This window comes from Mya arenaria, chromosome 5, assembly GCF_026914265.1.
Source record: "Mya arenaria isolate MELC-2E11 chromosome 5, ASM2691426v1".
NCBI lineage: Eukaryota > Metazoa > Mollusca > Bivalvia > Myida > Myidae > Mya > Mya arenaria.
This window is the reverse complement of record NC_069126.1, coordinates 17,775,225-17,790,045: the sequence shown is the minus strand read 5'-3', so window position 1 is coordinate 17,790,045 and position 14,821 is coordinate 17,775,225. Positions and strand designations below refer to the sequence as shown.

Below are 14,821 nucleotides of genomic sequence, written 5' to 3'. Positions count from 1 at the left end.
GAGGGCATCTTTTATACTTACATTTTTATATAACTATTTGTATTGGAGAATAATAGGCTTGTAAGGCATCTCCCGCCCGAATATAACACCGCATTGTTTTTTCCTAAATTGATTTACTAAAATTCTCGGAATAAATCCTAACTTTACGGCTGACAGTTGCTAAAAACTTGACGCCGTCGGCCGCGAAGAAGCCCAGGGTGTCGACATTGAGATCAATAGTAAGTGTGCCGTGCGCTCATGTCGACCGGACCAAACTATGCCCGTAGTATTGACATAAAATCGATTTTTACCATACCTAACGGTTAAGTTTGTCCAGCCAAATGATAGCTGCCAAGCAAAGCGTGTATCTCAAATATCCCTTATTAAATAACATTGAAGTCTATAAAGGTCAAATGTAGAATGATTATTTATGGTTTGTCGATAAAATATGTGAGTTAGCTCGACAAAGACTCGCTTACTAAGACATTGCATTAACTCGATGAGTACAATTGTGTATTATTGTTCCGTCATGATATCTTTAATGTAGGAACATTTTCACTGAAACTTCACAGAAAATTATAATAACCCTTTGCGCATTTATTGAATAGATGACATATTTGTACACGAATAATGAGTCAAAGTATGGAAGTAATGGAAAATTAGATGTCAATTCGAATCTTTCAAATACATGTAAACGTGTTGATTAGAAAGTGTATAAAATAAGTTAACCAATTAAAGTGACACTCTTATTCAAAATCAATACATACACATGTGAAACAAACATAAGTTTTGAGTGATACACCCTCAACTACTTACTAAATACTGCATTTATGGAACATTTTAATTACTATTAACAATATTATAACTGTGTATTTAATAGCTAAAAACGCAAATATTTATAATGATTGGTGAATGCTAAGAGATTAACTGTGATTTACTATGGTCTCATAATGTAGAAACACCCTATTTTCTGCACATTTCTTTTAAATTAAACTAAGCATCCCTAATAAGAACCATTGTTTTCGACATTTGTTCATCGTTTCGGATATATTAAAACAATTGTATTAAATGTGTAAAATCTTATTTAGGAGTAAGAGTGCATCTTTAAGTCAGCCGCTTTAAAGGGACAAATGAAACATTTATTATGTCATATGGAAACAGTTTATTTATATATTAATCGAGTCTTTATTAAAACAAGTAAATAACAAAGAAGTAGTATAACTTTCTGATTGTAGAAATGTTAATGGAATGAAAGTTCCGCGCTTGAAGAATGCAAATCGCATTAAAATTGTCTTTTGGTATAGGTTTTTGCCTCACACAAGATGGACGGGCTCAAACTCTTGCGGGATACTCCCTCGCAGCCTCTTCAAAATACATCGGTACTCATTTCTTTCCAGGAAATGGACTGAAGAGTGATTCATATCAGTTTACCGCTGTCTTCACAATCGAGCTAAAAGAATTGATTAAACTAATGCAGAGGGCTTACACCGCCTCTAATGTGTCGCTGATGGGTATCTCACATGCGATTAGTGTTGATCTACATATGATTGTCCATGGTGTGCACTGTTATACTGCACTGTTATACTTTCCGATCGTCTTGGCATGTCCCCGAAGCATAACAGTACTCTGCTTCGCCCATTACAGAATAGTAGTGTTCAGTGTTTTCGCAGGTCTCCCCGAGACGTTCGAGGTTAACAGTTTCTAAGATAAAGTAGATATGGAACTATAGCACTTTAATACATATGTTACTATATATAGTAACACATTTGTACAGGGATTACGCGATTATTTGCATGACTCAGCGATTATCAGTTTTGCGGCCCGGGCCGATTATCGATTATCATTTTGCGGCCCGTAGAACGTTCGCACGTGAATTCAATTTTCGCCTTTAAATGCATTTTGGCGACTGTGAAATAATGTCTTGACTAAATAATCAAAATTTATTTGCTTGAACATATTTATTGCTAAATTCCTAAAGGGAGGCAGACGCGAACGCAGTTTAGGAAGATATGCTAGTGTTTGATAACCAGTGTGGACCGTTAGGTTGGCGTTTTTCATTCTGCGTTGACAGTCAAAAAACAAAACAAAGGGAGCGGCAAAATTTACTTGAAAAACAGAAACTGTTCAAACATGTTGACATCATAAATACGAGGTATTGGTTTATCTAAGTACAAACAGTCGTTCTACTTGCTAGGTGTTCATGTTTATTGAATTGAATTCAGTTACTCAGACCATAAACAGAAAAATTCGGATAGACGTGGACTGTTCAAAGTGATCAATTGAAATTGGAATAGGAACATAAAAGTTACAACAAAATGCTTTTTGCCTGATTGGCTCACTCTCAAAAACGAAATAAAAGTAAATTTAATTTGAGAGTGAGTTAACTCATCGTTGTCAAGTCAGAGCAAAATAATCACAATTGCATAGCAGGTAAACTTTCAAAAGCAAACTGTAGACTTACAAATAGGAAAAACATACATATGTATTAAAGAGGTTAATACACGGCGTAGCCGGGGCGTTGAGTGATAATTGGCCCGAGTGACTCATAATGGCCCGAGGCGTACTCTAAATAATATAAACGACAAAAACAAAAAGGCCCAGTAATCGAAAGTTGACTTTTAGATAAAGAAACAAACGCGAATTATCATACTAGTTTCATGAAAAAGTTTCAGCAAGACGGTCTATATGAAATTGAGAATTGTGAGCAAGCCCGGAAAGTAATTTACCAGTACAGGGTTTAAGGGCTTTGCGCTAATTTTGACAACTGCAGACCTAATGGCATGACGTTAGTAGGAACGGATAGGTATCATTGGAATTATCGTATCGCGGTCAATAAATTCATGTATCGTTTGAACATAAACACAGATGATATATTGACAGATGATATATGGTAATACATTAAGTATTCATATTAATATTTTCACTATATCATTTTAACCCTGCACAAATTACCATACTTAACTATTGTGTAATCGTTTATGTATGTATTCGTCATATTTGACTCAGCATCTTTGTAGTGTGACATAGTAGTGTTGAGGTTAAAAAAATAAGATGAGAGTAATTATTAAAAACGTATTATCCTATTTTTTCATTCATACAAAATTGAAGCATACATGCAATGACGTTATCCGTTGTGTACCAATACGCGTTATCATAGCAATAAGAAATGTGAATACCTGTGTTAGCATGAGAAACACCATCGTCGCTCCTTGTCTCAGCATTTAAGCGGTATCTGTTAAAAAGGATATCAATTTCTGTACGATACAAATGTGTCCGTAATAAAATACACATTCAATAAGCAAAGAATTTTGTTTAGCAAGATATTTCTTTTGGTTTTTCATTTTCGACATTGGCAAAGAGTTACAATATAATGCCACAAACGCAGTTATACAATTGTTATTTCCCATTACCTCCTCATTGCAAGAACCAAAACGACAGCCACGCTAACAGCAAATATTGTCCCAGCTGTAGCAAGAGAAACTATCAAAGTCATATTGGCTGGAATTGTCGTCTCTGAAAATAAATAAACAATTTTGTTTTCCATAATTTTAGATTGTTATCGGCGTTAGAATGTCACGTATGGTTAAAATATGCGTCCCTGTGAATGATATTCTGTTTATCATTGGATAGACATTACATACGCATGCATCTATATGTGTTAATCGTATGTTTATACAGCGTAAATTGTTATGTTTTTTTTTGGTTTAGTTTAAAAGTATGTTGATGAAAAAACTTATGTTGTTGATTTTAACCTGTCAACAACAACAAAAACAACCTGTAATGCATTGGTGATTGTCATCGCAAACGCATACAGCACACAACAGAGTAAACATGTGAGGGTATCATACATAATAATCACTATGTTATGTTATGTCAATGATAGGCCAAATTTGTACGGAAACATGGTATCCCGTAACCCTATCAATATTAATTACAAGCATCACCAGTCACACTTTTCTATGACTACATCACAATCATACGAGCCAGGTGAGGAACCGGCACTGTCGATGTAAATCCCGGCGCCTGGTTCATATGAGGGTCTTCGTTTGCAGTTTAACTTTGATCGGAGTAGGACGGACAACAGGGCCAACTTGAGCGGCTCGAAATTTATATGAGATTAAAAAAGCGTTTCACATCAATACTAAATAGCCTTTTAGTGATCGCCATTAACGATTAATAACGCGTTATTCAAGTTTGGTATTTTAATCAATCAATTCAATTTTGCCTGTGAGAGATTTCAACATTTCTCTGTCTTCTTTTTAATTTTTCTTCGTGATTATTTGAAACAGTATAAATATTATCATATTTATCAATGTTCAATGTTATATATCTTGAAGTTCGCTGTTTTTATTTTTATATTTGTTTGAATATGATTTCATCTGTTATCAATTACTGAATACTAGTATCACATTTTCCAATATTACTTAAAATCAAATTTGGACATTAATTCATGATGCTTTGCATGGCGTGATGATTTTGCCAAGGTTGTATGGATTGGAAACGCATTTAATATAATTTCAAAGGCGTAAAACTTTTATAAACAAACAACTTGGGTTTGAGAGCCAACTTACATACAGATTACTTTGTGGATATTGTGAGTTTAGCATTCGTAAATGATGTACTTACCGTCTTGGCACGGAGATTAAAAACTTAGTAACTACTCAGTAGGGACTTTAAACGGGTTACGTGAAAACAACGAAATACACAAATAATACATACATACAGATCAGTTTTACTTTTATATCTTTATGTCAGACATTGTTTTGAAAATGTTGTCTTAATCACGTTCGTATATTGTATTGTAAACGTATCCTGTACATAGTGTTTTTGACTTTGTTTGTGGTTGTTATTGTACACTTGTTTAGATAGTTAAACATGCAATATGATAGTTATGTTTAAAGTTGTATGTAAGCTAACTCCTGGGACAGCAAAGCCGTCATGTCGTTTGAATATCTCTGATTGTCCGTATTCAGAATATATTCCGATCCACACGAGCATGTGTATGTCCCTTTCAGGGTGGTACAAATGTGATTACATTTCTTTGATGAAGCACTGCATTCATCGACATCTAAAATTACATCAGTCCAGCAAACCAAATATCAATTTAAAGCGAAAGTACAATTATTAAGTTAAGTTTGCAGTGTATGCTGTAGGTAAATATGTTTGTATCGTAATAATGAATGAAAAATAGTTTTAATACACGAATAATAGATTTTTCAAAAGAAAATGAAAATGTCATAACTACATTGCATGTGGCAATGTCTGTCGTGTTTTGTATGTGGTATGAAAGCTGTGCGTCCCTCGTTTATTTGTGTTGGGCCTTCGTAGTGTGCATTTAAATTTGGTCATCGTACACTGTCTGGCTAACGAACTTGTCCCTGTAGTTTCATATTAAACATATTATCGTTAATGTTTTTTTTCAAAACTTAGATTTCAAACTAACCTGCACAAGTGCGAACCTGGTATTGAATGAACAGATATCTTTACCATAGAGCGTTTTCCTATGTCTTAAGTGTGTTTCAAAATCTTACCTGAACAAGTGCGATTATTAGTGTCCAACAAGTATCCTGTTCTACATGAGCAGCTATACGCCCCTTCTTCGTTTGTACAATTGTGGTCACACAAGTGGGTTTGGTCATTGCATTCATCATCATCTGGTATAACAATTAGTGTTTCTCACCAATGGTCATACTATTAATATATAATTCAACAATGATTCCAACATTTGTGTTATCAAATGGATTTATATATTTGTTTATGCCTAACTTAAAAGCTAAACTGTTAAACATCAAACAGAGATACAAACCACACGAGCATGTGTATGTCCCTTTCAGGGTGGTACAAATGTGATTACATTTCTTTGATGAAGCACTGCATTCATCGACATCTAAAATTACATCAGTCCAGCAAACCAAATATCAATTTAAAGCGAAAGTACAATTATTAACAAGTTAAGTTTGCAGTGTATGCTGTAGGTGAATATGTTTGTATCGTAATAATGAATGAAAAATAGTTTTAATACACGAATAATAGATTTTTCAAAAGAAAATGAAAATGTCATAACTACATTGCATGTGGCAATGTCTGTCGTGTTTTGTATGTGGTATGAAAGCTGTGCGTCCCTCGTTTATTTGTGTTGGGCCTTCGTAGTGTGCATTTAAATTTGGTCATCGTACACTGTCTGGCTAACGAACTTGTCCCTGTAGTTTCATATTAAACATATTATCGTTAATGTTTTTTTTTCAAAACTTAGATTTCAAACTAACCTGCACAAGTGCGAACCTGGTATTGAATGAACAGATATCTTTAACATAGAGCGTTTTTTTATGTCTTAAGTGTGTTTCAAAATCTTACCTGAACAAGTGCGATTATTAGTGTCCAACACGTATCCTGTTCTACATGAGCAGCTAAACGCCCCTTCCTCGTTCGTACAATTGTGGTCACACAAGTGGGTTTGGTCATTGCATTCATCATCATCTGGTATAACAATTAGTGTTTCTCACCAATGGTCATACTATTAATATATAATTCAACAATGATTCCAACATTTGTGTTTTATCAAATGGATTTATATATGTGTTTATGCTTAACTTAAAACCTAAACTGTTAAACATCAAACAGAGATACAAACCAGAACATGTTCTGCCGTCGCTCGCTAGGGTAAAACCGCTCTTACACAAGCACCTGAATGAACCTTGTGTGTTGGTACATGTGTGGTTACATTTTGGCGTGGCGGCACTACACTCGTCAAGGTCTGGAATGTAGTAATATTGTTAGATCAAGCGGGTTAACGATTTGTGTCAGATCATAACTATTTTATAATTCCGGTGCAAGATACACGTTCTGCCATCGCTCGATTAGGTAATACCGCTTCTACATAAACGCTGAATGAAACTTGTTTTTTGGTACATGTGTGATAACGTCTAGCTGTGCCGGAACTACACTTGTTAATATCTACAATCGCTTATGGCTAGATCTACTGGACAAAAGGAGTGTAATGAAAAATATTATTTTCCAGGTAACCTAACAGTCATGATTTAAGTCTTGTTCCGTTGAACACTATTGTCCGCCTTTTTCGATTAACCGTGTGGAAAAGGATTGAAATAAGAAATTCAGAGATACACTAGCTTGTTAAACACTGTTTATCGACAGGTCGAGTTTATATTGTTCCATTTCGTAGTTACCTTTCTATACGGTATATAGATGAGGAATTGATTCTGTTTTGCCAAATAACGCCGGATATTGTGCTCACCCTGCAGTTATTGAAACAAGCGAATTTATAGTGCGATCATTTGAATTATTCCTGCTTACTTTAGCAAATAATGCGCAGAAACTTTATTCCTGATATATAATCTTTTTCCAGATAACTTCTCATATGTGAGTATCTTTCATCATTGTATGTATCTTAAGAAGAAAGCAAACCTCTGACATAGTAAACCTTTTCTTATAGTATTTTAATTAGGTGGGACAATACAATAACACGTTCTGCGGTTACTCCCCAAAGTATAGCCGCTTCTACAGGAACACGTGTATAAAACTAGAGTGTTGGTACAAATGTGATTACACCTCCCAGCGCCGGAATTGCACTCGTCAAATTCTGGAATGGATGCATGGATAAGGCCGATGATACAGTGCCAACCTAAGGAACAAGGTCACAACTTACACCAAATCGTTCATCCTTTAAATAGGGGAATGGATCAAGCCAAAATAGACATGAAACGCTAGACACACAATATCAAAATAAAAAGAACAGTTTTACAAGCATTTATGATCACTTAATTGTATCATCAAAACATTTTGGAATGGCCAATCAAAAAAAAAACGAAGGCAAGGTGAAATGCCCCTACATTTAATATTAAGTCAACATAGATTATATGTGGATACGCGCTTTAATGTAATATATGCGTACTTTTCGACGTTTTATTACAAATGTATATCAATTAATTGCATTGATATTCTAATAAACGAAATATCACGAATGCCTTAGATTTGTAATTGGTTAAATTACGTTTGTGGTACTATGTTACATCCATTAAATTGTGAAATCCTTGTCGCTGCAGTTGTTCAGCGACACTATAGTACGATCAATTGGATTATTTCAGATTACGTCAACAAACAATGAACAGAAACTTTGTTCCTGATACATAACCCCGCTTTTCGAAGATAACGTCTCATATGTGATTATTTGTTATCATGTTATGTGTCTTAAGAAGCAAAAAAACAAACGGTATAGAACCCTTTTATCGCATTTCAATTTAGTGGGAACAAACCATAACATGTTCTGCGGTCGCTCCCTAAGCTATAGCCGCTTCTGCAGGAGCATGTGAATGAGCCTTGTGTGTTGGTACATGTGTGGCTACATCTCGCTGTGCCGGAACTACATTCGTCAATATCTACAATGAATGAATACATTTGGATAAAAATGTTTAACGTTTGAAGTTTGTTCATTTTATTTAAACTATATCGGGTTTTGCACCAGAACAATACCATGTTCTACATCCTTTAAAAAGAATTGTCCGCCTTTATTATGAACCAATCCTAGCATGACAAGTCATACCTGAACACTTTGTTCCGGAAAATCCCGGACGACAACTGCACTGATCTGGGGCTCTACTTGTTCCGCCGTTTGGGCACCTGGTCGATCCGAAGCAAATTGCTTAAAAGGGAGACTAATCGTCCGTTAGTGTTCAATATACCAATTTGTATATATTCAGACCATAGTTAGACCGCTTTATTAGGGTCACGTATGCAAATTTCATTTCTAAAATATGTGCAGTGAACGTAAGTTAAATCTATTTGGTTTTGCATACAAGCATCATCAATGTAATTAGTTTGTGATACAATTCATTAATTTTGTTTTTGATATTCGGTTGCCCGATTAGCGCTTTCTCACCATGACACCCCGGGTTATAATTCCAGGTTGAACACCTGTGAGTTGGGTATGTGAACGTCTAACCGAACAAGTAAGTTTTCTCCGGTTACCCAATTTTAGATTATGTGCAATTTTCGAAACAAAACGAATTTTGAACGTTTATATTCGTAATTATAATTTCGGAATTCGAACCACCCTAAACTCATCAGTGTATTTCGAAATGTACCTTGGGTGCAAGCGAACCCCTAGTATCCATTACAGCACACTTGTCGACTGCGCTGTTCGTAGCAGTCATATCGTGAATACCTATCATAAACATATTTATAAAGCACACTGTAAACTACGAGAACAATCAATATTCCGGCGACTTGATGAGCACTAGGAACAATGTGACCAAAGAGAAGTAGATGTACACCAAGAGGCAAGACATCGATAGGGAAACAAGAAATCAAAGAAAAATGGTGCATAAACATAAGTCTTTGTCATTAACATTTGAACAAATATATTTAAATGTCTTAGATTAAAACCTTTTTCCGCAGAATTATGACACCATGCCTAATACAACAACTATTAATCGGATTATTTATTGAACACTAAATGGCGATTCAAACGACTTGACTAGGATATAATCTAATGGTTTGTTAATGGCATACAGTTCATAAGATTAGAAGATAGTATAAGTTTCTACAATCCAAATTGGGGCATTTGCCTCGTCCTATATTCACTGGACTCACACTTGTTCCAACATATAATTGCAAAAATAGCAATATAAAACTGCATGTATTCGACCGAGAAAAGAAAAGTGAACAAGAAAAACACTTTTAAAGCTGCACTCTCATAGATTGACCATTTTAACAACTTTTTTTTTATTTTTTGTCTTGGAAAGAGCAATTTTTTGCATAAAATATCAAATTTTGAACGTATATATAACAATCTGCTATCTGATTTTTGTCAGCAGTCTAATATAACTGGTTTTCAATGGATGTTTGCAAAAACTGGCTCGTTCCAAGACAAAACAATACAAAAGTTGTCAAAACGTTCAATCTGTGAGAGCGCAGCTTTAAGTGTATCCTATTCTTTTATTTTAAAACAAGAGTGCTCTTATAAAATAAGTGTTTCCGTCGGCTGCCCTGCAATGAATCATGTATGAAAATACTAAGGAAAGATTCCTTATTTAGCAAGCAACAGTTTCCACATCCGCCAAAAACTTAATTACATAAAGCACTTAAAGATTTATCTTTTTTTAGGCACTCTCTCATAGGGAATTTCATTATTACGAGATATTTAGTCCTAATTCCGAGGTTCAGTTAATTACGATTTTCTACTGGACGATCGTGCCTGTGAGGATATAAATAAGACCGTTCTGAGTATAATGCACGTAAAAATTTAACAATACCGTATATGAAATTGTTATAAATAATCTGAAAATATATTTATTTTTTCAAATACATATATATCCCAGAGCTGTTAAAACATGTTTTTTTTCAAAATGTACAAAATTCTAAAAATGTAAAAAATACAGCATAAAACATAGCCAACGAAATAGTGTCAGATTCAGCGCAAACATCGGGTACGTCAAATTAACGATCTTACAGCTGTTTGCAACAAGATACCTTTTAATGACTATTTTTGTTTTCTTTATGCATTTGGTTTACTTACGATACAGTCCAAAGACACATTGCAATACATGTCCAACAATTTCTAACGCGTTATGTAAGCTTTGTTAAAGTAAAATAACAACGCAATACAGATGTATCTACCTGTATCTTGTACATTTAGCAAGGCCCAAGAAGCCACATGTTGTATAGTAGGTAGATGTACGGTAACAAGTTTCTGGATTTAAATAGGATTCCGTGCAATAACCGCTTTCACATCCACTGAAAGATAATAAAACAAAACTAATGTAACTGTAATGGAAATCGGTCGTCATACTTACGGCCAGATTGCATTATGTTTTAGGTTATAATTTATGTGGAGGTAGTTATGGAAATATATCGTTCAAGTCTGACCGGACTTAAAACTAATGTTCATATTGATCGGTTTGGGCCATATTAAAATGGATTAACCTATTTGTGTTTCCTACAAAGACCAACCTTATTGACTTATAATAGATATGTCGTTCGCTTCCATTACTGATCATGTGTATGCTTACGTAACGGCAAACGAAACCATATGTATGTAGGTATATTAAAATGTCAGTTTCATATCACTAGTCGTTTACCATATGATCGTCTTACAAAGAAACCCGTATACTACCTACATCAGTAGTATATTTCCAGTGCCAATTATATTTTAAACGTCTTGTTGTATGATTCAAATTACTCAAAACAAACCATGACACAATATTTGACATTACGATCTTAATATAGACGATCGGTATATTGGAGACTCAGCCAATAACTACTGTAAATAAAACATCCATTACAATAAATAAGAAAACACAAACTTCTATTTTTAAATACTGACATCCCGTTGTTCTTACATACATCCAACTAATCGTAGTTATGAACATAATTTCAAAGGTAAGACTTAAAAGTAAAACTTTTATATTTACAACTATACAATCATGTCTGCTACATACGTGTGATTAAGAACAATATGTCATTCACAACGAACCGAGCGAGATGGAACACGGGCCTTTCTGACTCAAAGTCCAACAGGTAGACTTCTCGGCTTCCACTAGCATTGTAACATAGGGACAATCGTAACTATCATCTTAGTTGACGACCCAAAGAACCACAACTAAACAAGCTCAGGATTTATAAAAATGAACTAATAATCAAGCTAAATATGCCAAAGACACTCGAATTTCAGAAATATTAGTTATTATACATAACTAGCTAAGACTGTTAATGATATACCATCATGCTCGTCAACGATTAAATAAAGTTTTAAGAACTCAACGTCCAATACATATAACAAACGAACGCCGTGAAATCCTTATCATTTTCATGACAAATATCTGTTCTAGAATTAGAATCCTTTGCAGACATTGGATTGATCAACAGCTATTTGCCACATTCTTTTACACGTGAGACCGACTTACATTTCGGAAATATAATGGTTTAAGAATATTAAGATTTATTATATGCTTATCAAATTCCTTTTCCTTATCCAACAGTGTAAATACAGCACGGCGTATTGACAAATTCGTATCATGATACTGTCGTTTTCTGATTCCGTATCACGCTAGTACCGTGTGTAATCTCGGAACTTCTTTCGCGTTGCTAAAAATAGCATGACAAAAAACTGGTAAAACCTGTCAACATTTAAAAACATTAAACTATCTAACTTTACTCACGATCCAGAAGCATGTAAATATTCAGGAACATGGTTCTTATGTTCTTCAAAGAACCATGAGGATAAGCATGAAGCAGAGAACACTTAGAGTCTATCTTGATAGCTACTTCAGTGAACTTGTTGTTGTCCATTTCGAAGATTATAAATTGTTGTATTAATCATTATCCATGTTTATTATCATAAATGTAAGCAGCTCGCCAATATAAAGAAGAATGCGATTTCGCGTCATCGTGTAATTAAAAATAAATGATAATAATAACTATTACAAATAACGTGTGACCATACATAATCCCAATTAGTGGGCATCGTCATCATACAGCAATACAATATGTTCGTAACAATTTACACACATGACAGACAGTCACTAATAAATTGGAATGATATCAGGAGAAAGTCCTTATTGTTATTATTATATTAATAAAGGTGCACCCATCAGTTTCATGGTAAACATGGATTCGTCCAATTGAAGTATTTCTGATACAAACTCCATGCCGAAACATGAAATAGCGCACACATATTTAGTTCGCAATTCAGTTGTTGCTGCACATTCACTGACTAGGTGAACAATTTTGTCCGTGGTTTGGACATGACAGATTTGACAAAGTGTTAGAGAGTCAAGTCGACATCTGCAACAGCATTGTTTTGCAACCTCGTGCATAATGTTTCTCTGAGCAGCACGACAACACGTCCTGTACACAATTGACGGAGAGATAGTTGGTTGTAAACTTCTGTAGCGAGCAAAGTCAGAGTCTGTCATAATTCTGTATCTCCACATTTCTGTCTCTTTTGTAAAAGTATACCTTTGCGATTTACTTACATCGATTCACGATCACCATTACCCTGAATAATTCTGTATATAATTAAGATGATATTGTGGGCTTTAAAAATATGTACTAAGGGGCTACGTAATCTACAAATAGTTACGTAGAGCGAGAGCCCATCAATATTCTTAGGATTGAGGTTGTCAGAATCAAAACTATCTTTCAAATCAGAATGAATAAGAGTTGGGCAAGTGGTTTTCCTTGTTTCACCCTTAATGATACATGACGGAAAGTCGAATATGATATATGTCCTGAACTGTTTACACAGGATTTAACATTCTGGTATATAGATTTAAGGTACTTATAATTTTACTTCTACTTACAAATAAATTTATTAAGCAACGAGAATGACAGTGCAAAATTTCATAATCAATAAAATCCATATATAGCTTCATTTCGTTGGTAAACATATTTTGTATGAGAGTGTATAGGGAAAAATACAAACAAATGTAGTACTGTTGTCTCTCAATAAAATAAATAGCACCGCTAGATTAACTTTCCGTTTCACAACTCTTATTTATTAGTTACAATAAGTTGACATAAATATCTTTTCCATAATATTTACACTAGTTAAGCCTCGGTAGATAGAGGGATAATGTTTATTCCCCCTTTTATGAAATGGAACTATAACACCTAAAGTCCATGCATCAGTGAAGACCTCTCTGTTATAAGTCTAGTTTAAAATATGTGCAAGATATGGCAAAATAGAATTCGTAAGATATTACTTTTAGGCAACACTAGTATCCAATGGCTCAACGAAGAGTTATGTACATTGGGTACTTCAAAGCATTGCTAACGACAATTAAGAAATTTCTTACATTATTACACATTGATAAGACATCAACATTATTTATTCAAATTACAAATTTCTGTTCTCATGAGTTTGTTGATAAGTAGTGGTATGATAGACGAACGAAATTACCGAATACTAAAAATAACGACTTGTCGCTAACATGTTATCTGTAAAAGTGTCTTTATCATAGTGCTCATTGTCTGCACGTCCGTTTCGGAGCTTAAATAATTAAGTGCGTACTTTACATCAATTCCTAACAATAAAAACACTTTAATTATTCAAGCGATTTTAACCAAATTGTTTTCATTGTTTTAATAATTAATTAAGCAAACAGCTCTGTGGTAATTAAATAAATGGTAGATATATTCAATATAATAATCACAACAATATATAGTCCATACGGAATAAAATTGAACGCAATTAAAATTACGTTTTCCAGCGTTTCAGTAAGAGATGCATTATAAAGTATGTAAAATACGTGAGTAAATATAAGCATTGCATTCTATGAAGTTGCCTTCTTCTATCTAACATTTCTTACTTTCTTAACTAACACCCAAAAAACAGAAAAAAACAATATATTCTTCATGATTGAATTTGGAACACGACTTTTGTATACTTTATGAATATATGTATGATGTACATGTATATTTGAGAAAATAAAATTTAAAAAAAAAGATTAATTGAGTGTCTGCAAACCTTTTGCAATTGTTTTTTCTCGTAATGTTTACATTTTTTCATCATGATAAATTAATTAAGTGTCTGTAAAAGGAACTTACCGCAAGCATATAATACCAATACCAATCCAGTAAAACAGCCAAACCTTCGCATTCATGATGCTGCGCTAATTGAAAGGAAGTTAAACAATCACATTATAAAGATTGCTCTTCATGTTATGACTAGGAGTCTTGAGTATATAGTATCTATCAATTAGCCAATCATTTGAGTTGAAGATAGGAGGAAGACTTTCTATTGCATAATTAGTCATAAAATCGGGCACAGTAAGTTTCATTGCACTAACGAGTTTTAATTATAATCGTTTGAATTCATCTTATATTG

General features: G+C 34.0%; 1 protein-coding gene across 1 annotated transcript; it reads right to left on the bottom strand.

Annotated features, from left to right (window-relative positions):
* Positions 1-621: 621 nt before the first annotated feature.
* Positions 622-14,597, bottom strand: LOC128235490 (fibulin-1-like). The gene is made up of 10 exons (XM_052950304.1): positions 14,542-14,597; positions 8,537-8,613; positions 8,250-8,372; positions 6,611-6,733; positions 6,334-6,456; positions 5,786-5,866; positions 5,511-5,633; positions 3,390-3,492; positions 3,156-3,211; positions 622-1,680 (listed from the first exon to the last, which is right to left on the bottom strand). Exons 1-10 carry the CDS (start codon positions 14,595-14,597, stop codon positions 1,559-1,561), a joined length of 987 nt encoding a protein of 328 aa, XP_052806264.1. The 3' UTR covers positions 622-1,558.
* Between the last annotated feature and the right edge of the window lie 224 nt (positions 14,598-14,821).

Coding starts and splice junctions, on each gene's coding strand:
- LOC128235490 (XM_052950304.1), bottom strand. CDS start 14,597: ATGAATGCGAAGGTTTGGCTGTTTTACTGGATTGGTATTGGTATTATA. Junction 6,734..8,249: donor CGACCGCAGAACATGTTATG/GTTTGTTCCCAC, acceptor ACTACATTCCAG/ACCTTGACGAGTGTAGTGCC. Junction 6,457..6,610: donor CGACGGCAGAACATGTTCTG/GTTTGTATCTCT, acceptor TTGTTATACCAG/ATGATGATGAATGCAATGAC.